This window comes from Rana temporaria, chromosome 12 (genome assembly GCF_905171775.1).
Source record: "Rana temporaria chromosome 12, aRanTem1.1, whole genome shotgun sequence".
NCBI classification, from domain to species: domain Eukaryota; kingdom Metazoa; phylum Chordata; class Amphibia; order Anura; family Ranidae; genus Rana; species Rana temporaria.
The window spans coordinates 3,794,641-3,819,065 of NC_053500.1; the positions used below are offsets into that span (position 1 = coordinate 3,794,641).

At 49.3% G+C, this 24,425-nt stretch overlaps 1 protein-coding gene across 3 annotated transcripts in view; it reads left to right on the plus strand.

Moving 5' to 3' along the window:
- The window catches only part of SULF2 (sulfatase 2), a 101,655-nt gene extending 81,766 nt beyond the window's left edge, over positions 1–19,889 (plus strand). For 2 of the 3 annotated variants that reach the window (XM_040331277.1, XM_040331276.1), the window contains exons 11-21: positions 1,440–1,644; positions 8,548–8,773; positions 10,207–10,303; positions 10,567–10,661; positions 12,201–12,260; positions 13,181–13,350; positions 13,702–13,844; positions 15,681–15,804; positions 17,114–17,144; positions 19,124–19,177; positions 19,274–19,889. In XM_040331277.1, the coding sequence (XP_040187211.1) occupies positions 1,440–1,644; positions 8,548–8,773; positions 10,207–10,303; positions 10,567–10,661; positions 12,201–12,260; positions 13,181–13,350; positions 13,702–13,844; positions 15,681–15,804; positions 17,114–17,144; positions 19,124–19,177; positions 19,274–19,304 (1,236 nt within the window). In that variant the 3' untranslated portion in view covers positions 19,305–19,889. The remainder of the gene's footprint in view (positions 1–1,439; positions 1,645–8,547; positions 8,774–10,206; positions 10,304–10,566; positions 10,662–12,200; positions 12,261–13,180; positions 13,351–13,701; positions 13,845–15,680; positions 15,805–17,113; positions 17,145–19,123; positions 19,178–19,273) is intronic. The other variant, XM_040331278.1, reaches the window with a different exon arrangement.
- The last annotated feature ends 4,536 nt before the right edge of the window (positions 19,890–24,425 follow it).

Here is a 24,425-nt window from a genome sequence, read left to right on the forward strand (position 1 = left end):
ATTATTGGTCAAAACAATGGAATATATATATATATATATATATATATATATATATATATATATATATATATATATATATATATATATATATATATATATATATATATATATATATTATACTTTGTTTATTTTTTATCTATTTTTTTCTATCATGTGTCCTGTTTTAAAATGGCACTTTTTTGATTTTTAGTTCAAAGCATTGAAAAATCATTTTTAAATAAAATAAAAAACGTTTTTTTTAATGCAAAACTAAAAAAAAACACTAAAGCTAAAAATTACGTTAAAATATTATTGGTCAAAACAATGGGAAATATATATATATATATATATATATATATATATATATATATATATATATATATATATATATATATATATATATTTTATACTTTGTTTATTTTTTATCTATTTTTTTTCTATCATTTGTCCTGTTTAAAATGACACTTATGATTTTGGTCCCAAGCACTGAAGAAAAAAATGTAAATAAAAAACAATAAAATGTTTTTCAAATTTTTTTTTTTTTTTTATTATTATTTTTTTATGCAAAACTAAAAAAGAAAACTATAAATAAAACGGAGAAAATACAGAAGTAATGGAAAAACAGTAACAACGATACGCTGTATCTGCATGTGAATAATGATGATAAATTGTCAGAGGGTTTGTTTTTAGGATTTTGGTCCAAATCATAAAAAAAAAAAATATTTTTAAATTAAAAAGTTTTTCAAAATGTTTTTTTTTTTTTTTTTTTTTTTTTAATGCAAAAAAAAAACCCCCACTAAAACTAAAAATGAAGTTCAAATTTTAACAATGGAAATTAAAAAAAAGGAAAAAAAAGGGTCCAAAGCATTAAAAAAAATATTTTTAAATTAAAAAAAAAATGTTTTTCAAAATGTTTTTTCTTTTTAAATGCAAAACTAAAAAAAAAATAAGTTTGAAATATTATTGGTCAAAACAATGGAAACAAATAAAAAATACTAGCTAAGGAACGAAGGCAAAAATAAGTTAATTAGGGCCAATACGGATAAACGTAAACAATATTAAACGGTCAGGTTGCTTTAACAGACATCCTGCGCAGATGAATGAAATGGAGAAAATACAAAAGTAATGAAAAACAGTAACAACGATACTCTGTATCTGAATGATAATAAATTCTCAGAGGGTCTTTTTTTTTTTTTTTTTTTTACAGCAGTGGGTGCAATAGCTACTAGAGCTGTCATTTTGACAGCCGACAGTTGCCTCCAAATGTTTGGGGGGGTGTCTGTTAATGATTGATATTGAGAAGTCTCAACGACATAAATGGGTAGTTAACTACCTTGTGAATAAATACCAAGGTCTTCCTTATTTTTTTTAGTGGGGGGGGGGGGGGTTTATCGGTTGGTTGGAGCGCGGTGATGAGAACTTGCACTTTGGGTTTCACATCTGGAATTTTCCCTCCGTAGAAATGGCAGTGCGTTGAGGATGCGTCAGGAAAGCTGCGATTGCACAAGTGTAAAGGGATGGCGAGTCTGTCGGCTGCCCCCAGCAGTGTCAATAAATCCCCCAACTTGATGAGCAACTACTACACCAGCGACGAGTGCAACTGCGAGCCGATCACCTATAAGATGACCCCGCTGGGCCGCCGCAAGAAACTTCTCACCAAGAAAAGTCAGTATCTCCCCCGATATTCTCTAACAGTCTATACTAATTCTATATCTCTCCCCGATCGGGAGTGTGGGGGGATATTTCTGTATTTTTTGGGGCAGACCCACAAAGCGAGTACGCCGGTGTATCTTCAAAATTCCCGAGTCGTATCTTTAGTTTGAATCCTCAAAACAAGATACGACGGCATCTGGGTTCGATCCGACAGGCGTACGGCTTCGTACGCCTTCGGATCTAAGATGCAATAATTCGGCGTCCGCTGGGTGGCGTTCCCGTCGTTTTCCGCGTCGAGTATGCAAATAAGCTATTTCCGACGATCCACGAACGTACGAGCGGCCGTCGCATTCTTTTACGTCGTCTCTAGTCGGCTTTTTTCGGCGTATAGTTAAAGCTGCTGTTTGGTGGCGTACTCAATGTTAAGTATGGCCGTCGTTCCCGCGTATAATTAAAAAAAAAATATTTAGTTTGCGTAAGTCCTCCGCGAATCGGGCTGGGCGTAATTTACGTCCACGTCAAAACAATGACGTCCTTGCAAAGTCATTTAGCGCAATGCACGGCGGGAAATTTAGGGACGGCGCATGCGCAGTTCGTTCGGCGCGGGGACGCGCTCCATTTAAATGAAACTCGCCCCCTACTCGCCAATTTGAATTAGAATTCTTTCAGGGTTCAAACCAAAAAAAGTAAGTTACGGCGGCGTAGCGTATCTCAGATACACTGCGCCGGGGCAGATCTTTGTGGATCTTCCCCATTATGTTTATGGTCTTGGCGTATTCCACAGCGCTGTGCAAACTACACGAGCAAGGTCTGTACCACAGGAGCTTGCACTCTAATGTCCCCCACTATTATTATACAGTTATATAGCTCTGCCATATACCGCAGTGCTGTACAGAGGACACTGAGCCAATCCCATCAGTCTCTGTACCAGAGGAGCTTACACTCTAATGTCCCCCCAAGAGACTGATGTGACTGGCTCAGTGATCTCTGTGCAGCGCTGCGGTATATGTCAGAGCTATATACATGTATAATAATAATAGTGTGTCTTTGTACCAGAGGAGCTTGCACTCAATTGTCCTCCCACAGTCATACACTATTATTATTATTATTATTATTATTATGCATTTATATAGCTCTGACATATTCCGTGGTGCTGTACAGAGAACCAATCACATCTGTCTCTGTACCAGAGGAGCTTACACTCTAATGTCCCCCCCCCCCCCAGTCACATCAGTCTCTGTACCAGAGGAGCTTACACTCTAATGTCCCCTCCCCCCACAGTCTCACACTAATTATACATTTAGATAAGAGATGTTATGTGTTTTATGATAAATCTGGGAAATCTATAACTCTGGAGCATTGATAAGTCTGATGTCACCTGGGTTGTATGACATCATCGCTGACCGGCTGTACTTCATTATGAGGATATAGAAGGCGACGATGAGGACAGGTCCTCTTTATAGTTTTTGTATCGGAGACCGAGATTCCCCCCCCCCCCCATCTGGGAATGTTTCGTCCATCCGCTGTGTTATCTGAATGGGATGGAGCCGACCACAGAGGAGATTGGAAAATGTGGGGTGGAGATTCGCAACCCCCGCCCCCAAGCTTCCCGCCCCCAAGCTTCCCACCCCAAACCTTCCCCTTGACCATCAATTGAAGACACATGGGGCAGCAAACACAGGGTAAGGTTGTCTCTCCCTTCCCTGTAATGATGGAGCAATACTCTGCAGCCAACCAAACTTCTCCAGTGTGGATTGTTGTACAGATCTGTGTGCTGATTTCTACTTGCAGCTAGTATTGAGCATTATAAAACTCCGGGCAGATATATATATATAAAAAAACACAAAGTAATGCAGCGCTGATTGATTAAATGCATTTAAATACAAGCTTTTTGTAGTCCCCCATACAGCAGAGCCCAGAATGGGGAGGGAAGAAGCAGCACAAGGAGCCAATTGGGCATGATAGGAGGATAGAGCAGAGTGACAGAAAGATGAGCTGCTTCTCCTTTCGCTGTCCAGTCACAATCTGGGGTCTCGTCCGGAATGGCCTTTGCTCAGAGGAATTGGGTGAAATGCCATCAGACTGAGGACATCTAGCGGCAGGAAAAAGGTTCCTGCGGGGAAAATCATGTGCTAACTGCATGTTCCCCAGACTAGGGAAGGAAGAAGTAGCAAAATGAGCCAATCATTTAGGCATGATAGGAGGATACAGCAGAGTGACAGAAAGATGACCTCATCACTGTGCTGCTTCTCCTTTCGCTGTCCAGTCACAATCTGGGGGCTCGTCCGGGATGACCTGTGCTCAGAGGAAGTGTCCTAACCGCATGAGCTGCTTCTCCTTTCGCTGTCCAGTCACAGGCTGGGGGCTCGTCCGGGATGACCTGTGCTCAGAGGAAGTGGGCGAAATGCCATCAGACTGAGGACATCTAGCGGCAGGAAAAAGGTACTGCGGGGAAAAATCATGTGTTAACTGCATGTTGCTAGGAGGACAGAAAGATGAGCTCTTCATCTTTCACTGTCCAGTCACAATCTGGGGGCTCGTCCGGGATGGCTTGTGCTCAGAGGAAGTGGTCAAAATGCCATCATCTCCTGCCCTGCCAGGCTGTGCAGCACAGCTGTGTAAATGTCAGGACTGGGTGGATGAAAATCTGAATCCTTTGGTGGGTAAAATATTATATATATAATGTATATAATTTGTGTTTTTATACTATTTTCCTTGATTTTTTTTTTCTCGTGTTCCCCCGGAGTTCTTCTTTAAGACGTTTGCCTAATGCAGCCGCTCTTTCATCTTCTTCTCTCCTGGAAAATTTCCGCCATCCTTCATGTTTTTTTTTTCTCTCCTGTAATGTGGTGTTAATGCCCCTCCGAGAAGCTTTAGCATTTCTCGGCGTCGCTTGGCTGGCGCGGCGAGTTTTCCAGAGCCCCCGGCAGTAAAGTTACCGCGGTCTCGTCACCTCGTGAGACGCCCAATTCCCGCCGAGAGGGGCCGTAAATCCGCTAAATGACTTTCCACAGCGACGGCTCTGGAAAATAAAAAACCTCCCTCTCAGCTTAGCGACACGGGAAACGCGTCGGCCACCCCTGCCGGGTCCGGATTGGAAATATTTCCTTCTCAGAAGACGGGAGATGAAAAACGATCCTGTTTTAGATATCATGGAGGGGGTGGGGGCTGGGCGGAGGACTGTCTGTGTCGCCTGCAGCGGCCGATGAGGTCTCGTTTACTTGCGGGCACAACGAGAGGGTTGGATTTGGCGTTTTGCACGTATGAGAGGGCATACATCGGACTCTGTACGCCTCTTCGGTACATGGAGCGCCGTATCGCACACCGTGACCGCAGGTATATAGGGGACCCTCTGCCACACACTGGTCCAAATCATTTGGTGAAAGGGGGGTTTGATTTACGATCCGCCGGCGCAAATTTGAGAGGCTAGTGCAGTATTCAGAAAGCACTTACCTCGAAACTTGCGCCGGCGGATCGTAACTCCCCCGGCGGAATTCAAATTCTGCGTCTAGGGGGAGTGTAGTATTTAAATCAGGCGCGTCCCCGCGCCGATTTAAATGCGCATGCGCCGTCCGCAAATTTTCCCGGCGCGCATTGCTCCCAATGACGTCGCTAGGACGTCATTGGTTTCGGCGTGAACGTAAATTACGTCCGTCCGTATTCGCGACCGACTTGCACAAACGACGTAAAGATTCAAAACTCGGCGCGGGAACGACGGCCATATTTAACATTGGATACGTCTCATATAGCAGGAGTAACCATACGCCGGAAAAAGCCGAACGCAAACGACGTAAAAAAAAAAGCGACGGGCGGGCTTCGTTTCTGAATCGGCGGATCTCCTCATTTGCATATTCGTCGCGTAAAAAAACGAAGCGCCACCTAGCGGCCGGCGGGAGATTGCAGCCTAAGATCCGACGGTGTAAGTCACTTACACCTGTCGGATCTAAGGGAGATCTATGCGTAACTGATTCATATGAATCAGTCGCATAGATCCGACCGTCGGATCTCAGAGATACGACGGCGTATCAGGAGATACGCCGTCGTATCTCTATCTGAATCTCCCCCCATGTCTTTATGTACCTTTTGGTGTCCCAATACTTATAGTCGACACCCCCCCCCCTCACCCGCCGCACACCCGGCTTGACAGGACCTCCATACCAATAGACGTGGGATTTGTTTTTGCTGGGGGGAAAATGAAGGACGGAATAATAGACTAATTGGATATTTAGCAGCCTGGCGGCAGTGAAGCGCGTAGATTCGTATTTAAATCGCCCTCTTCAGTCATTAGCGGCGCTCACTGAGAGGGAACGCAATTTGCGGCGTGAAGAGGGAATGACAATAAGACGGAGGTGAACGAGGACAGCGCGGATCATTCGGAGAGATTAGGAGAGGATTGAAGAGCATTTCTTTTTGAAGACCGTTTTTTATGATTTGTCAAAAGTGTATTTAATGCTAAACGATCGACATTGCAGCTGGTTTTTGGGGGATTGGTGGTGTTCTGGCGCCATCTTGTGGAGGTTTGGCTGTAATGCCGGCATGGTGATGGGATCCCGAAAAAAAAAGAGGCATCTTTCAGATTTATGGGTTTGTTTTTTTGTGGTATGTGCTGCGTGTATTTTTGTTGCTGACGAGGCTTTTTTTTGTGCACACCTAACCCATCTATAATAGGCGAGCAGAGGGATCTGATCTGTTTGTAGAGTTTGTATATTCTGAGCTGTAAAATAGGAAGGATTAACAACGGATACGCGTTGTACCATTTCTATATCCCTTCTTAATGGGCTCTTCTTGTGACAAACTGATGAAAGTAGTAGCACATGGCGGTGTGCCATCCTAAATCTTCCCCTTGTCTTCCTGTATTGCTGCTCCTCACCAGCTGCCGCCAACCTTTTGGGACCTCACGGACCAATAAACTCACAATTTTAAATGCTGTGAATCGCGACCATCAATTCTACATACCTTATACACACAATGCTCCGGCTCTCTGCCCCCCCTCCCTCCCCCTGGATCACACTGCTGCCTTATACACACAATGCTCCGGCTCTATGCCCCCCTCCCTCCCCCTGGATCACACTGCTGCCTTATACACACAATGCTCCGGCTCCCTGCCCCCCTCCCTCCCCCTGGATCACACTGCTGCCTTATACACACAATGCTCCGACTCTATGCCCCCTCCCTCCCCCTGGATCACACTGCTGCCTTATACACACAATGCTCCAGCTCTCTGCCCCCGCACTCTGCATCACACTGCTGCCTTATACACACACAATGCTCTGGCTCTCTGCCCCCCTCCCCCTGAATCACACTGCGGCCTTATACACACAATGCTCCAGCTCTCTGCCCCCCTCCCCCTGGATCACACTGCTGCCTTATACACACAATGATCCAGCTCTCTGCCCCCCGCAATCTGCATCACACTGCTGCCTTATACACACAATGCTCCGGCTCTCTGTCTCCCCACCACCCTGGATCACACTGCAGCCTTATACACACAATGCTCCAGCTCTCTGCCCCCGTCCCCCTGGATCACACTGCTGCCTTATACACACAATACTCGTTCTCTCTGCCCCCCGCAATCTGCATCACACTGCTGCCTTATACACACAATGCTCTGTCTCTATGTCCCCCCCACCCTGGATCACACTGCGGCCTTATACACACAATGCTCAAGCTCTCTGCCCCCCGCAATCTGCATCACACTGCTGCCTTATACACACAATGCTCTGGCTCTCTGCCCCCCTCCCCCTCGATTACACTGCTGCCTTATACACACAATGCTCCAGCTCTTTGCCCCCCTCCCCCTGGATCACACTACTGCCTTATACACATGTAGTGCCTGGTTACTTTTCAGAACTGGTGCTAGTGTAAATTTAGAGGGGGGTCAGAGAGTTAAGTGACTCTGATCAGGTTAATCTGTTTAAATTTGGAGCCTTTGCCTCAGCGTTGGCTGTGCTGTGGGTTCATGTTGTCGCTTTTGGGGTGTTCCTGGTTCCGGTGATCTGACAATATGGTTCCGGCTATCAAGATGGTTCCTGTAAGGACTTGTGTACATGAGAGGAGCCTGTGATACGTGTGTACGTGGGAGGAGCCTGTGATGTGTGTACGTGGGAGGAGCCTGTGATACGTGTGCACGTGGGAGGAGCCTGTGATACGTGTGCACGTGGGGGGAGCCTGTGATACGTGTGCACGTGGGGGGAGCCTGTGATACGTGTGCACGAGGGGGGGAGCCTGTGATACGTGTGCACGTGGGGGGGAGCCTGTGATACGTGTGCACGTGGGGGGGGGCCTGTGATACGTGTGCACGTGGGGGGGAGCCTGTGATACGTGTGCACGTGGGGGGGAGCCTGTGATACGTGTGCACGTGGGGGGGAGCCTGTGATACGTGTGCACGTGGGGGGGAGCCTGTGATACGTGTGCACGTGGGGGGAGCCTGTGATACGTGTGCACGTGGGGGGAGCCTGTGATACGTGTGCACGTGGGGGGAGCCTGTGATACGTGTGCACGTGGGGGGAGCCTGTGATACGTGTGCACGTGGGAGGAGCCTGTGATACGTGTGCACGTGGGAGGAGCCTGTGATACGTGTGTACGTGGGATTTTTTTTTTTCGTTTTTACATTTTAATAAATTTGCAAAGATTTCAAACAAACTCTCACGTTGTCATTTTGGGGGATTGTTTGTAGAATTTTGAGGAAAATAATGAATTTTTAATCCATTTTGGAATGGGGCCGTAACATAACAAAATGTGGAAAAAGTGAAGCGCTGTGAATACTTCCCGGATGCTCTGTATATAGACTGCTTTAGATATATTTGACTATGTGAATTGCGGAGCTTTGTGAATGAAGTATGGGGGGGAGACCTCTGTGTCGATCGCTCGCGGTCTATTCTTTATATTGAACGCTCTCCCTCCCCCGTCTTGCAGAGTACAAGGCCGGCTATCTCCGGAACCGCTCGGCTCGCTCGGTGACCGTGGAAGTGGGCGGGGAGATCTTCAACATGGCGTTGGAGCAGGAGTACCAGCCGGTGACCAAGAGAAACTTCACCAAGCGTCAGATGGCCGACCCCGAGGACGACGAGGATTTCAGCGGGACGGGGAGTCTCACCAACGAGCTGGTGGTGGTGCCCAGCGCTCTGAAAGTGACACACCGGTGAGACATCGGGGGGGGATGGCGGTCATTCTACCCCGCGAGACTCCGAGTGCAGAACCTCCCATTATACTCACCTTCTATGGTGGGGAATTTACTAAGAATGGGGCAGCTGTGCATGGCAACCAATCAGCTTCTAGGTTTCATTTTCAAAGCTTTCCTGAGCAAGCTGACGGGAGAAGCTGATTGGTTGCCAGGCACAACTTCTCCAGATATTTGCTCCGGTTTTGTAAAGCCTTCTATGGTTACTGCGCTGGTGTAGACCCCACCCCCGACATTGAGCCGACAGCTCCTCTCTCTCCTCTCTTAGTTTCACACAGTTGCAGTTACACTTGGCTTAGTGTGAAACCCGCCAGTGCCACCGCCAACCAGTGCCATCTGTCAGTGTCACCGCCAATCAGTGCCATCTGTCAGTGTCACCCACTACTGCCAGCCAGTTCCACCGCCAATCAGTGCCACCTGCCATTGCCAACCAGTTCCAATTGCCGGTGCCACTGCCAATCGGTGCCATCTGTCCCAAACCAGTGCCACCTGCTAGTGCCAATCAGTGCCATCTGTCGGTACAGCCTGCCAGTGCCAATAGTGCCATCTGTCAGTTCCAAACCAGTGCCACCGCCAATCAGTGCCATCTGTCAGTTCCACACCAATGCCACCTGCTAGTTCCATCTGCCAGTGCCAATAGTGCCACCTGTCAGTTCCAAACCAGTGCGACCTGCCAGTGCCATCTGTCAGTTCCAAACCAGTGCCACCTGCCAGTGCCACCTGCCAGTTGTTAACCAGTGCCACCTGCCAGTTGTTAACCAGTGCCACCTGCCAGTTATAAACCAGTGCCACCCGCCAGTTATAAACCAGTGCCACCCGCCAGTTATAAACCAGTGCCACCTGCCAGTTGTAAACCAGTGCCACCTGCCAGTTGTTAACCAGTGCCACCTGCCAGTTGTTAACCAGTGCCACCTGCCAGTTGTAAACCAGTGCCACCTGCCAGTTGTAAACCAGTGCCACCTGCCAGTTGTAAACCAGTGCCACCTGCCAGTTGTAAACCAGTGCCACCTGCCAGTTGTAAACCAGTGCCACCTGCCAGTTGTAAACCAGTGCCACCTGCCAGTTATAAACCAGTGCCACCTGCCAGTTGTAAACCAGTGCCACCTGCCAGTTGTAAACCAGTGCCACCTGCCAGTTATAAACCAGTGCCACCTGCCAGTTCCAAACCAGTGCCATCTGTACTGAGGACATCAAGTTTGTGCTAGAGTGACAGGAGTAAGCAGGAAGGGGTGGAGTGGGTGAGGTTTTTTTTATCGGCCACAAAAATTGGCAGCATATATCTGCCATCGGCCGCCCCAATTTCTAAATATCGGGTCCGTGGTGAGCCTTGGATCTGCATTGGGGGAGTTGTGATGATAAACCGCCGGTTCTCTCTGATCTCTCCCCCCTCTCAGGTGTCACATCTTGGCCAACAACACGGTGCAGTGTGATCTGGATCTGTACAAGTCTCTGCAGGCCTGGAAGGATCACAAACTCCACATCGACCACGAGGTAAGTGTGCGCACACGGGGGGCGGGGATACTGACCTGGCTCACCAACATTAAAGCGGAACTAGACCCAACGATTTTGCAGTTTCAAAAAACAGTTACATTCAAGACACGCCGGGAATAACTCTCTCACATTGGTTGTGCTCTCAGCTCAACCATAACTGATCACATGTGCATTGCCGTGGCAATTGCAGATCAAACAGAAGCAGCTTCCTTGGAGGGTTTAGTTCCGCTTTATTGACTCGCACTCTGATGTCTTCTTTTTAGATCGAGACGTTGCAGAATAAAATAAAGAACCTGCGAGAGGTCAGAGGTCACCTGAAAAAGAAGAGGCCGGAGGACTGTGACTGCAGCAAGATCAGGTAGGTCTGTCCCAGGTAGGTTGTCGGCACCCGTGTGGATGCAATGTGGCAACGTGTTTTTTTTATATATATATATAGAGGATTTGGCGCACACGTTTCCTCAGGAGATACAGGTCTGGTGTGCCTGATCACAGAATTCGCATTGCACTCTCTCCTTCTCAAGATCAGCTCAGTAGCGGCCACTGCTAGGGGGCGCCCTATTGCGGTGCCCAGCTCAGTAGCGGCCACTGCTAGGGGGCGCACTATTGCGGTGCCCAGCTCAGTAGCGGCCACTGCTAGGGGGCGCACTATTGCGGTGCCCAGCTCAGTAGCGGCCACTGCTAGGGGGCGCACTATTGCGGTGCCCAGCTCAGTAGCGGCCACTGCTAGGGGCGCACTATTGCGGTGCCCAATCAGTAGCGGCCACTGCTAGGGGGCGCACTATTGCGGTGCCCAGCTCAGTAGCGGCCACTGCTAGGGGGCGCACTATTGCGGTGCCCAGCAGCGGCCACTGCTAGGGGGCGCACTATTTCTGTGCCCAGCTCAGTAGCGGCCACTGCTGGGGGGCGCACTATTGCGGTGCCCAGCTCAGTAGCGGCCACTGCTGGGGGGCGCACTATTGCGGTGCCCAGCTCAGTAGCGGCCACTGCTAGGGGGCGCCCTATTGCGGTGCCCAGCCCAGCAGCGGCCACTGCTAGGGGGCGCACTATTGCGGTGCCCAGCTCAGTAGCGGCCACTGCTAGGGGGCGCACTATTTCTGTACCCAGCTCAGTAGCGGCCACTGCTGGGGGGCGCACTATTGCGGTGCCCAGCTCAGTAGCGGCCACTGCTGGGGGGCGCACTATTGCGGTGCCCAGCTCAGTAGTGGCTACAGGTGAAGGAGTGCACAGTTTGAATGGCATGGAGCCACCACCAGGGGGCGCACAATTGTGGTGTCCAACCCATCCTACAAATGGCATTGAGGGATGGGAAGGGGCCAGCGGTTTTTGTGGAGAGCCCCCCCCCTCCCCCCCACAAACTGCATGTGTAATGAGGAGGAGGTGCAGCATTTGATGGAGGAGGAGCTCTGCAATGTAATATACAGATGATGTGGAATCGCTTCGGAAGTTTTTTTGGAAAAGAGCTGAATGTCAAATTACACTTTTAAAGTTGGTCTTTGTTTGTCTCTTAAAAACCCCAACAGGGCCTCCCCTGTCCACAGGGTGACAACACGGCTGTGTAATTTCACTGCAAAGGAGCAGAGTTGTCACCCTGTTACAGGAAATGGGGTTATAATGGATCTACTGGCAGAATACACTGTTCCCGTGGGATTCAGGAAACCAAAGAACTGCGGTGATAAGTCTTGTCTGCCATTTATTATTCTGAAATAAGTGTCCCCTCCTCCACCATGAAGGGTACAACCCCTGAGGGTTCCTGGACACCCCCCCCCCCCCCCGATTAGCTGGCACTGGATGAGTGAGTGAGAAACTTATATAGCGCAACAAATGCGAACTTAATCGCGCTGGTAGGTCTCAGTCCTGTGTCACCCATACAATGACTGCAATTGTTCATTTCCTGCAGTTACATCAAACATAAGAACGGGAAGCTGAAGAGTACGGATCCCATGATGCATCCCTTCAAGTGAGTAACCTCATTGATCAGGTGGGGGGGGAGGAGTGGAGAAAAGCTGTCTGCAAGCTTTCTGCGGCCATACTTCCCCCCCGTCCCCTCTGACCGTTGGGCGGCCGTACTTCCCCCGTCCCCTCTGACCGTTGGGCGGCCGTACTTCCCCCGTCCCCTCTGACCGTTGGGCGGCCGTACTTTCCCTGTCCCCTCTGACCGTTGGGCGGCCGTACTTTCCCCCGTCCCCTCTGACCATTGGGTGGCCGTACTTCCCCCGTCCCTTCTGACCGTTGGGCGGCCGTACTTCCCCCGTCCCCCCTGACCGTTGGGCGGCCGTACTTCCCCCGTCCCCTCTGACCATTGGGTGGCCGTACTTCCCCCGTCCCTTCTGACCGTTGGGCGGCCGTACTTCCCCCGTCCCCCCTGACCGTTGGGCGGCCGTACTTTCCCCCGTCCCCCCTGACCGTTGGGCGGCCGTACTTCCCCCGTCCCCTCTGACCATTGGGCGGCCGTACTTCCCCCGTCCCTTCTGACCGTTGGGCGGCCGTACTTCCCCCGTCCCCTCTGACCGTTGGGCGGCCGTACTTCCCCTGTCCCCTCTGACCGCTGGGCGGCCGTACTTCCCCCTGTCCCCTCTGACCGCTGGGCGGCCGTACTTCCCCCGTCCCCTCTGACCGCTGGGCGGCCCAACTTCCCCCGTCCCCTCTGACCGTGGGGCGGCCGTACTTCTCCCGTCCCCTCTGACCGTTGGGCGGCCGTACTTCTCCCGTCCCCTTTGACCGTTGGGCGGCCGTACTTCCCCCGTCCCCTCTGACCGTTGGGCGGCCGTACTTCCCCCGTCCCCTCTGACCGTTGGGCGGCCGTACTTCCCCCGTCCCCTCTGACCGTTGGGCGGCCGTACTTCCCCCGTCCCCTCTGACCGTTGCTTTTGTTTGCAGGAAATCGCTGAAATCTCAGGACAAGATGTGGCTCCTGCGGGAACAGAGGCGCAAAAAGAAGCTGCGCAAACTTCTGAAGAGGCTGAAGAACAATGACACTTGCAGTATGCCGGGACTGACCTGCTTCACCCATGACAACCAGCACTGGCAGACTGCCCCCTTCTGGACACGTAAGGTCTCATTAGGGTACCTCATTATTGATACAACCCCTTAAAATGCATGGGACGGGGGGGGGGGGCGTAGTCAGGGCCATCTTAATGCAAGGGCACTCCTGGGCATTGCCCAGGGGCCCCCCAGGTACATGGGGGGGCCCCACAATAATCTTGCATTACATACATCATACTTGCCAACTGTCCCGGATTTGCTGGGACAGTCCTTGTTATCAGTGAGCCGTGATTTGGTGTCCTGGTTGTTGGTTTCCATTCTTGTCTTGTAATCTGTGACTATAAAAGAACGGGGGGGGAAGGGGGGGCACTAGTAGAGTATTCAGCGCCCGTCGTTGTCCCTTTCTTTCTGTGCAGTTGGGCCATTCTGTGCTTGCACCAGTGCCAACAACAACACCTACTGGTGCCTGCGGACCATCAACGAGACGCACAACTTCCTCTTCTGTGAATTTGCCACCGGCTTCCTGGAGTATTTTGATCTCAACGTGGATCCATATCAGGTAAAAGGCTTTGTGGGAGGGGCTCCGACAACTACCGTTATACATTGGGTTGCTTTTGGGTGCCCTGTGTTAATGCATGATGACCACAAGGTGGCAGCAGCTCAGTATATGTAGAAAGGAGATGGTGTTCTGCTGCCACCTTGTGGACATATTGTGTACTGCACCTGTGTGTGTGTGTGTGTGTGTGTATATATACTGTATTTGTTGGCGTATAAGACTACCTTTTACACTTTAAAAAAAGGCCAAAAAGCAGGGGTTGTCTTATACGCCGGGTCAGCTGCTTGGATGCTTGCTGGATGTGCGGTAATACTGTATGTAGCTTTGGCTACATACAGTGGGCTAGATTCAAGTACAATTGCGCATTTTTTACGGAGGCGTAGGGCAACGTTTTTGCCCTGCGCCCCCGCAAATTTACTGCGCTGCCCTTGATTCACGGAGCAGTAGCTCCGTAAATTGCGTGGGCGCGCGGGCAAAATGCCCGGCGTAAGAGCGCGCAATTTAAATGATCCCGTAGGGGGCGGGAATCATTTAAATTAAGCGCGTTCCCGCGCCGATCGTAGAGCGCATGCTCCGTCGGGAAACTTTCCCGACGTGCATTGCGGCAAATGACGTCGCAAGGACGTCATTTGCTTCAAAGTGAACGTGAATGGCGGCGTCATTCACGAATCACTTACGCAAACTACGTAAATTTGAAATTTCACGACGCGGGAACGATGGGTATACGTAACATTGGCTGCCCCTGCTAATAGCAGGGGCAGCCTTACGCGAAAACCGCCGTACGGAAACAACGTAAACTGCGTACGCAGGGCTCGCGTAACGTTGTGAATCGCCGTTAGTATGCAATTTGCATACTATACGCTGAGCACAACGGGAACGCCACCTAGCGGTCATCGCAAGAATGCAGCCTAAGATATGCGGGCATAAGAGCCTTAGGCTGCAGTCGGCGTAACGAGGTTCCTGAATCAGGAGCATTCGTTACGCCGGGGCAAGTAAGCAATTGCGCTGTGTAACTATGGTTACACAGGCGCAATTGCTTCTTGAATCCGGCCCGCTTAGCCAATCCCGTTGAGCGACGTATTCGTATGAATACAGAGCCTACTCGATTGGAGTGACAACCTCTGCCAATCTGAGCAGGCTACATACAGTAGGCTGCTCGGATTGGCTTTGAGAGTCAGAGAGGCGTGGACTGATGACGTTACAGCCTCTGCCAATCCAAGCAGGCTTTGTATTCATTAATAGAATACATCGCTCGCTGTGATTGGCTCCAGCAAGAAGAATATGGCTCCAGCTTCAGCAAGAATGAAGAAGAATATGGCTCCAGAAGGAAGAAATATGAAGCGTTGGAAGCCTCGGGAGGGGGGTCGTCTTGTACAGGCAAAAAATCTTAAACTGTAAAATTAGGGGGTCGTCTTATACGCCCAGTCGCCTTATACACCGGCAAATACGGTACATATATATTTCGATACTCCCTCACCACGTGACCGGCGTCACTTCAAATTTTGCGGCGGCGATCCGCACTGACTCCTGGGAATGCTGATGATTGGCTCCCAGGAGGAATAAGATACACGCCTACTCCCGCGGGGGGTCAGAGACAGGAAGTACCCCCTATAAAGACTGCTAGCAAGGTAAACAAACAACCCAAAAAGCAAAGATGGGATTAAGACGAACTTATTAATTTGTGTGGACCTCCGCTTTAATACATTTTATTTTAGATTGTACATCTAGGAAGGAACTTGTTGCGCTCTTTCCTGCAATGGGGGGAGGGGGAGGGGGTGGTGGGATTTCTGCAGTGAATGTTTGAAGTGATGTGGATTTGGCGTTCTCTTTTCTCCTCAGTTGATAAACGCGGTGAACACTCTGGGCAGAGACTTCCTCAATCAGTTACACGTCCAGCTAATGGAGCTGCGAAGCTGTAAGGGTTCCCGCCAGTGTAACCCGCGGACGCGCAGTCTGGATCTCGGTATATCTACTTTTTTTTATATTTTAATTGCCCTTTTCCTGCTTTTGGAGTGAGCGGAGCTCAGCGCTCATATGCTTTGCTGTATAACTGTGTATGGCCATACTCCTCCTCCTTTGAACACATGTTAATAAGTCCCTCGGAGTTGGGTTTCCAGGAAGGATCCCAGCTGGTTGTTGTTAATAAGTCCCTCGGAGTTGGGTTCCGGTACGGATCCCGGCTGGTTGTTGTTAAGTCCCTCAGAGTTGGGTTCCGGTACGGATCCCGGCTGGTTGTTGTTAATAAGTCCCTCGGAGTTGGGTTTCCGGTACGGATCCCGGCTGGTTGTTGTTAAGTCCCTCAGAGTTGGGTTCCGGTACGGATCCCGGCTGGTTGTTGTTAATAAGTCCCTCAGAGTTGGGTTTCCGGTACGGATCTCGGCTGGTTGTTGTTAATAAGTCCCTCGGAGTTGGGTTCCAGGACGGATCCCAGCTGGTTGTTGTTAATAAGTCCCTCGGAGTTGGGTTTCCGGTACGGATCCCGGCTGGTTGTTGTTAAGTCCCTCAGAGTTGGGTTTCGGTATGGATCCCGGCTGGTTGTTGTTAAGTCCCTCAGAGTTGGGTTTCCGGTACGGATCCCGGCTGGTTGTTGTTAAGTCCCTCAGAGTTGGGTTTCGGTATGGATCCCGGCTGGTTGTTGTTAAGTCCCTCAGAGTTGGGTTTCCGGTACGGATCCCGGCTGGTTGTTGCAGGTAAACCGCACCTGTGTGATCCCCTCTGCTGGAAATAACCAAATTATACACGGCGGCTACTCCAGCGATCTCCACCAGCTTCCACATAGATGCCCTGCTGCATTCTGAACACAGGTGGTTGGCCATTTGGCATGGGTGGAGAGGCAGGACGGTGACGTCACGCTCTCTCTGTCATCCAATCAGAGAATACTTGGCATTTATTGAGAACATGCGGGGTCTAAATGTGAATGGCGCCCGTGAGGCCCGACCTCCTGCGCTCACAATACAGCAGCTCAGCACAGGACCCGGGAGCTGGTGGAGATCACCGGAGTAGCCATTTCCGGCATTTAGGGGCTTCAGACATGTAGATATACTATACATAGTTACAGTCGTCCAACCTTTTGTCATTGTTATAAAAATATCTGTACCTGGATTTGCTCTTTTTGCAGCTTCAGAATTTTTGTTGGACAATCTCTGTTACCATTGTACAGTCATTGCTATTGCTAGCCAAAACCATGACGCTACGACCCAAATGAGCCACCTTATGATCTGTGTGCGTCCCACCTCTGTATTATACTGACACATTGTACATTTTAATTACAGGGCTGAAGGATGAAAGTTTTGAACAGTACCGGTAAGTCCCCCCTCCCCCCAAAGTGAATTTTACGTGTTGCACCCCAGTGTTTTTCTGACCTCCTGACACCAGCTTAGTAAAGAAATGCAAAGGAGCCAATCAGATGCTGGATGGTGTACTGCATAATACTAGGAAAGGGGATCTCAGAAAAACACATTTCAGCCATCTTGTTTTTTTAAGTTTGTCTTTTATTTAGATTCAGCCCTTTGATGTTTCTGATGGCTGTCTGTACACTCCATGGCCTACAGCCGATGCAGCCCTGACCACACCTGTATGAGTTTGTTGGACATTCCATTCCAAAACCATGCTAGATAATATGGAGTTGCCCCCTTCCAAGTTGGCCTGCCAGGGTGGAGTTGCCCCCTTCCAAGTTGGCCTGCCAGGGTGGAGTTGCCCCCCTTCCAAGTTGGCCTGCCAGGGTGGCGTTGCACCCCTTCCAAGTTGGCCTGCCAGGGTAGAGTTGCCCCCCTTCCAAGTTGGCCTGCCAGGGTAGAGTTGCCCCCCTTCCAAGTTGGCCTGCCAGGGTAGAGTTGCCCCCTTCCAAGTTGGCCTGCCAGGGTAGAGTTGCCCCCTTCCCAGTTGGCCTACCAGGGTGTAGATTTGCCCCCCCCAGTGCTCTAACATCCTGCACTTTTCCAAGAGGGATTTTCACAAGATTTAGAGGGTGTTTGTGCCCCTTTGTGAGGTCAGGTACTGATGGTGGATGAGAAGACCTGGCTCAAAAGCGGCATTACAGTTCACTCCAAAGATGTTTCGTAGGGATGAGGTCAGGACTTTGTACAGGTTTCTCCACACCGAACCAGTTAAACCATGTCATTATGGAGCTAGTTGTTTACATGTGGGGGAACTGTCATGGTGGAACAGAAAAGGGTCTTCACCAAACTGTTACCACATGGTTGGAAGAGCACAATTGTCTATAATATCTTTGTATGATGGAGTAATAATGACCCCTAACTGGAGACTCCTGAACTCCATCATTTGGAGGGATTTCTGCATCCTTTGGCCCATATAGTGTATCTGTTAGGAGAAAGAGTATCCAATTGGCCTGCAATGGGTGCCGAGTTGCCCCCTTCCCAATTGGCCTGCAATGGGTGCCGAGTTGCCCCCTTCCCAGTTGGCCTGCAATGGGTGCCGAGTTGCCCCCTTCCCAGTTGGCTTGCAATGGGTGCCGAGTTGCCCCCTTCCCAGTTGGCCTGCAATGGGTGCCGAGTTGCCCCCTTCCCAGTTGGCCTGCAATGGGTGCCGAGTTGACCCCTTCCCAATTGGCCTGCAATGGGTGCCGAGTTGCCCCCTTCCCAATTGGCCTGCAATGGGTGCCGAGTTGCCCCCTTCCGAATTGGCCTGCAATGGGTGTCGAGTTGCCCCCTTCCCAATTGGCCTGCAATAGGTGTCGAGTTGCCCCCTTCCCAATTGGCCTGCAATGGGTGTCGAGTTGCCCCCTTCCCAATTGGCCTGCAATGGGTGTCGAGTTGCCCCCTTCCCAATTGGCCTGCAATGGGTGTCGAGTTGCCCCCTTTCCAATTGGCCTGCAATGGGTGCCGAGTTGCCCCCTTTCCAATTGGCCTGCCATGGTGTGGCGTTGCCCCCTTCCCAGTTGGCCTCACAATCGCCATTCCAATTCACACCAAAGGTGTTCAGTAGAGTTAAGGTCACAAGGTTGGAAGAACACAATTGTCTTCGGAAGATGTAGTTTTAATATTTCTCCTCACTGGAGACAGCTGAACTCCATCATTTCAAGGGAGGTCCATAGAGTTTTTCTGAAGCCTTCAGTTGGCTACTTCAGTTTTCAATCCCACTACCTTTAAGGCATGATCATGTAGATTCTGTTTGTTTTCATTTTCATCTTTGTGGTTGTGTCTTCTCTTGTTCGTCCTCTACTTTTATGTATTGACGTAGTAGTTGCTGATACATAGATGACGGTGTTGAGCTTTCTCTGTCGGTGATGGGTTCCTTTATTTCTCTCTTGCTTGGACATTTAGACAACTTCAGCGGCGGAAGTGGCCAAAAACGAAGCGACCGTCTTCTAAGTCCTTGTGAGTTGTCCTCTCTCCTCACTTCTGTCTCGTCATGTTCCTTATTGTCTGAACATCTCCTTCATAACCAACGATGTGCGTTTTATCTCTCCGCAGAGACCAACTATGGGAAGGTTGGGAAGGTTAAAGGCTTCGCACAGGAAGAAGACATCTCTAAACAACTTGAACCATCGTTCACATTTGAAGACAACCTTCGGGGGGGAATGCTGGTAGACGATTCTTCAGAGTGATGGATTGTGGGTAGATAGTCTGCGCTGTGGGAAGACTTTTTAGAGACAGATAAAAGCTACTTGTGACTAATGACGTGATGATCAGAGGTGCACAAATCCTCTCTAAAAACGCCACTTTTTTTGCACCCGTAACTTTATTTTTGTTTTTTTTTGCCTCATACATTCCTGATGCTGGAGGGGGGGGAGGGGGATGGGCCTTATTTTACAGCACCACTAGCTTACCTGGAGGGAGCGGACCTCGGATTAAACCACACCAAAATGCTTTCTTCACCCACAGAGACTCTGGAAGCCATGGGGATGAAAAAACAAAGGAATGCTGCTGGATTGAGAGTATTACAAATACCACTGAAACGGAAGTCGCATGACGTCCCTCCAGCCATTGGTTTGGGAGATTGGAGATTGTGGGATTAAGAGACGTTCCTGCTTTACTGATGGATATTTCTTGTTACATAATAAAAATTTCATAACTGATCGACTTTTAACCAGGTGATCCTACAGTTTTTTTTATGGTCTCTCAAGGATGTTCTGCCGCAGAACCAAAAATAATTTCCAAATTCTGGCGTTACAAAATATTCCGAGAGGTCAATGCCCAATTCTTCTGACTGGTCGTGGCTGCGACTGGAGGTTTGCTGTATAAACCTAAAACCGAGTTCTTTCCAGTCCTCAGCCAAGGTGGTCAAGTGGCCTTCATGCCCTCCCTGCGTGTTACTGGCCCCTCTCAATGCTCCCTGCTGCTATATACGGGTTCTTTCCAGTCCTCAGCCAAGGTGGTCAAGTGGCCTTCATGCCCTCCCTGCGTGTTACTGGCCCCTCTCAATGCTCCCTGCTGCTATATACGGGTTCTTTCCAGTCCTCAGCCAAGGTGGTCAAGTGGCCTTCATGCCCTCCCTGCGTGTTACTGGCCCTCTCAATGCTCCCTGCTGCTATATACGGGTTCTTTCCAGTCCTCCGCCAAGGTGGTCAAGTGGCCTTCATGCCCTCCCTGCGTGTTACCAGCCCTCTCAATGCTCCCTGCTGCTATATACGGGTTCTTTCCAGTCCTCAGCCAAGGTGGTCAAGTGGCCTTCATGCCCTCCCTGCGTGTTACTGGCCCTCTCAATGCTCCCTGCTGCTATATACGGGTTCTTTTGGTGCTGTTTTGTATATATGCCACTACTTTAAAGTAGATGTAAACCCAACGCTGATCTCCATGTTTAATGTCCCTTTAATAATTTTGTTTGGGCCAAGCAAACTATTTACTGCACTAACAGGTGGACTTGTTGGGTGTCCTGTATTAACTGTATGTATCCTCAGCTATGTACGGTATACAGCGCTGTGTTTTGCCAACTTCCTGTCCCACTCCCGTAAACAAATTAAGAGTCAGGCTGAGTGCCGCTCAGCCATTCATAGACTAAAAAAAAACTTCCTCTGATTGGCTGAGTCAGAGATCATGACATCAATCCTCTTCAGCTAATTAAAGGGGTTGTAAAAGCAACCTGGGGCACCTCCAGCTGTTGCAGAACTAAAAGTCCCATCATGCCTCCGGGAGTAATTGTAACTGCCAGCCTTGCGGGAAATGTAGTTCCACAACATCTTGGAGGGCCCCAGGTTGCTTCCTCCTGGTCTACTCTATACTTGTAAAGGATGGTGAGCCTTGGCACCCCAGATGTTTTGGAACTACATTTCCCATGATGCTCATGCACTCTGCAGTGTAGTTGAGCATCATGGGAAATGTAGTTTACAATGAAGTTTCTACTTGTGTGTTGGGCTCTTCTTTAGTCATCAATGAAAAACTCTCACATGTCTTAAGGCAGGGATATGCAATTAGAGGACCTCCAGATGTTGCAAAACTACAAGTCCCATCATGCCTCTACCTCTGGGTGTCATGCTTGTGGCTGCCAGAGTCTTGCTATGCCTCATGGGACTTGTAGTTCTGCAACAGCTGGAGGTCCGCCAATTGCATATCCCTGTCTTAAGGGATCATTATAGAAGTGCCAATTGGGGACCTTAACCCCGATGTTGGAGCTGCTGCCCCACTTTCTAAACATATTTGGTGTTTTAACTTCCCTGTTTTTTGATCAATCTGGGAACAAGCATGGTGTATATGTGTGCCCCATCAAATTGCCGCCACTGTGCCCCATCAAGTTGCCGCCAGTGTGCATATCTTGCCCAGAACTTACCCGTCTCGGGTCACGGCGCTGTCCTCCACCCTCCGAGTCCTCGATTGTCTACTCCTGTCCCCTGCTATGATTGGACACCTGATTGGCTGAAGTGACAGGCGCTTTGATTGCCTGGTGAGAGGTAACCAGACCCAAGCACCTGATTGGCGGGTCAGTGTTGATCAAATTATTTATTTGCTTCCCTAACACAACACTAAGTAAACATTGCGCCTACTGTTTACTATTTTGGAAGCCTATGGCTAATCAGACATTTTCAAACACCCCCCCCCCCCCCCCGTAATTCAGACGCCGGTGCATTGCCATGAAATGTGATTTGCCATGAAATGTGATGGTCCGCCTCCATCACATCCCATTGGCTCACTCATGTCATGTGACATATAGACACGTCATCAGTCTCAGCTAGGCTATTATAGGGAGAGGATCTCCTGTCCCTGTGATAGGTGAAGCTGCACGGAGCTGGTATATACTGTTACGAAGGAGAAGCCAGTGTGATATGCAGAGCTCTGTGAGGAGCAGCCTGTGTGCAGTGAGTGCTGAACCTGAAGCTGCACGGAGCTGTAGTAGTAAATGTAGCTTACTCGCGCACCCAGGGAGGTCAGTCCCCGTGCAGCTCTTCAAAGGGCTAAGAGAGAGGAGAGGGGGGCAGGCAGATGGGAGGCTGCTCCATTATACAGGCTGCCCATGGTGTGTGTGTGTGTGCTGCTGGCCACACAGCCTGAGAGCAGCCTATAGATGTGTGTGAGATCATTGTTTCTATACATTGTTACACCAGCAATGTACTCACTGCACACAGGCTGCTCCTCACAGAGCTCTGCATATCACACTGGCTTCTCCTTCGTAACAGTATATACCATCTCCGTGCAGCTTCACCTATCACAGGGAGAGGAGATCTCTCCCTATGATAGCCTAGCTGAGACTGATGACGTTTCTATATGTCACGTGACATGAGTGAGCCAATGGGATGTGATGGAGGCGGACCATCACATTTCATGGCAAATCACATTTAATGGCAATGCACCGGACACCTGAATAAGGGGGCTTGGTAGCGGCGATGATAAGATTGATTCATGCATTGCTTGAATCCATCTATAGTGATAGAGGGGTGACAGGAGAGAGGGGCGGGGCTCCTCTTCCCTTTATGGACGCACCGCCACTGCTTCTTACTGGGGTGAGAAGCTGTAACGCCAAACACCAACCTCTATGACTAGGACTGGTTTCTGACCACCTGAGAAAGATCTTGGTGTTTTTGGCATAAATTCTTCCCAACCTCGGCACCACAACTGGCATTCTACAGTAAATCATCCAATACCAGCCCAGAGTCATCATCTAATATAAGAAGAAAGAGAACGGCATTAAAGTCATCTACTGTGAGCACAAAATTACTTTCAATATCAGGGTCCATACCTTAGGTCGCCAAAGCCCTGCCATGATAGAAATATTTATTAAGGTTGAGAACGATGAGTCTCATTCAATTCCTTGGTAATGGCTTTAGTGGTTTTCCATGGATCCAAGGCTGCTATTTTAGGCCACTTCAAGACATAGTACACCATGGGGGGTTATTTACAAAAGGCAAATTCACTTTGCACTTGCCTTTCGTAAATAAACCCCCATGAGTCACCATTAGTGATTAATTGAGTCTGAGAACGATGAGTCTCATCCATGCCTTCAAACCTTTGGTAACATCGTTATTGGCCTACCATGGATCCAAGGCCATTCCCTGAGTAACCACCAACATTACCTACTGGGAATCGGGGATCAATCGAGTCTGAGAACGAGGAGTCTCATCCAATTCCTGGAACCTTGGTATTGGTTTTAATGTTCTTCCTTGAATCCAAGGCTGCTATTTTAGGCCACTCCAAGACTTGGTACACCATCAACATTGATTATTAGTGATTAATTGAGTCTGAGAACGATGAGTCTCATCCATTCCTTCAAACCTTGGTAACATCGTTATTGGCCTACCATGGATCCAAGGCCATTCCCTGAGCAACCACTAACATTACCTACTGGGAATCAGCGATCAATCGAGTCTGAGAACGAGGAGTTTGATTCATATCCTCAAATCCTGGAAAAATCTATAATAACCTACCACAGATCTAAGGCTACTTTCTCAAACACGTCCAGCATCAATATTGACTAATAGAGATCATTAATCAAATTACACCCAAAGGACAGACTAATAAAACCATTAAAGTCCTAATTACCCACCTTATGGAGACAGCTTGTTAAAAAATACTGTTCAAGTATATCACAGTCTAATTTTCATTTGTAGAATTCAACAATCACATAATTTTTTTTTTTTTTTTACTTAATTGTGATTTACCAAGTCCTGATGATCAAGGGGTTTCCAAAAACACCCCTGCTGCTGTAATTCAGATACCCGGCGCCTGACAAGAGGCTGGACACCTGAATAGGGGGTTGGCAGCGGCAACCATAGATAGGCTGGTAAACCTAAAGTCAGAGCTTTGTTCTGGTGTAGGGGTTTACACAGCCGTTGACTAAGTAACTACGTAGAAGTTGCAGGTTTGAATCCCTGATTTGACCTTTTTGAGTTCTTTACTGCTGAAATAGAACATACACACCAGTCAAAGAGCAGAGGCGAGTAGCTCAGTGGATAAGAGCAGCAACCAGAGTGCCAAAGACTTAAGTTCAAATCCTGTAAACTCCCTATGGAAGCCCAGCAGCCAGCTGGAGGGCCAGCCATAACCTCAGAGCTTCAGGTTCAAGTCCCAGTCCCAGCTTGTGCTGTTTGCCCTTTATTACTCCTTTGTGACTTTGTTTATTCTTGAAATAGTAGAATGAACACGCAAGTCACTGAGCAGAGGTGAGTAGCTCAGTGGATAAGAGCAGCAACCAGGG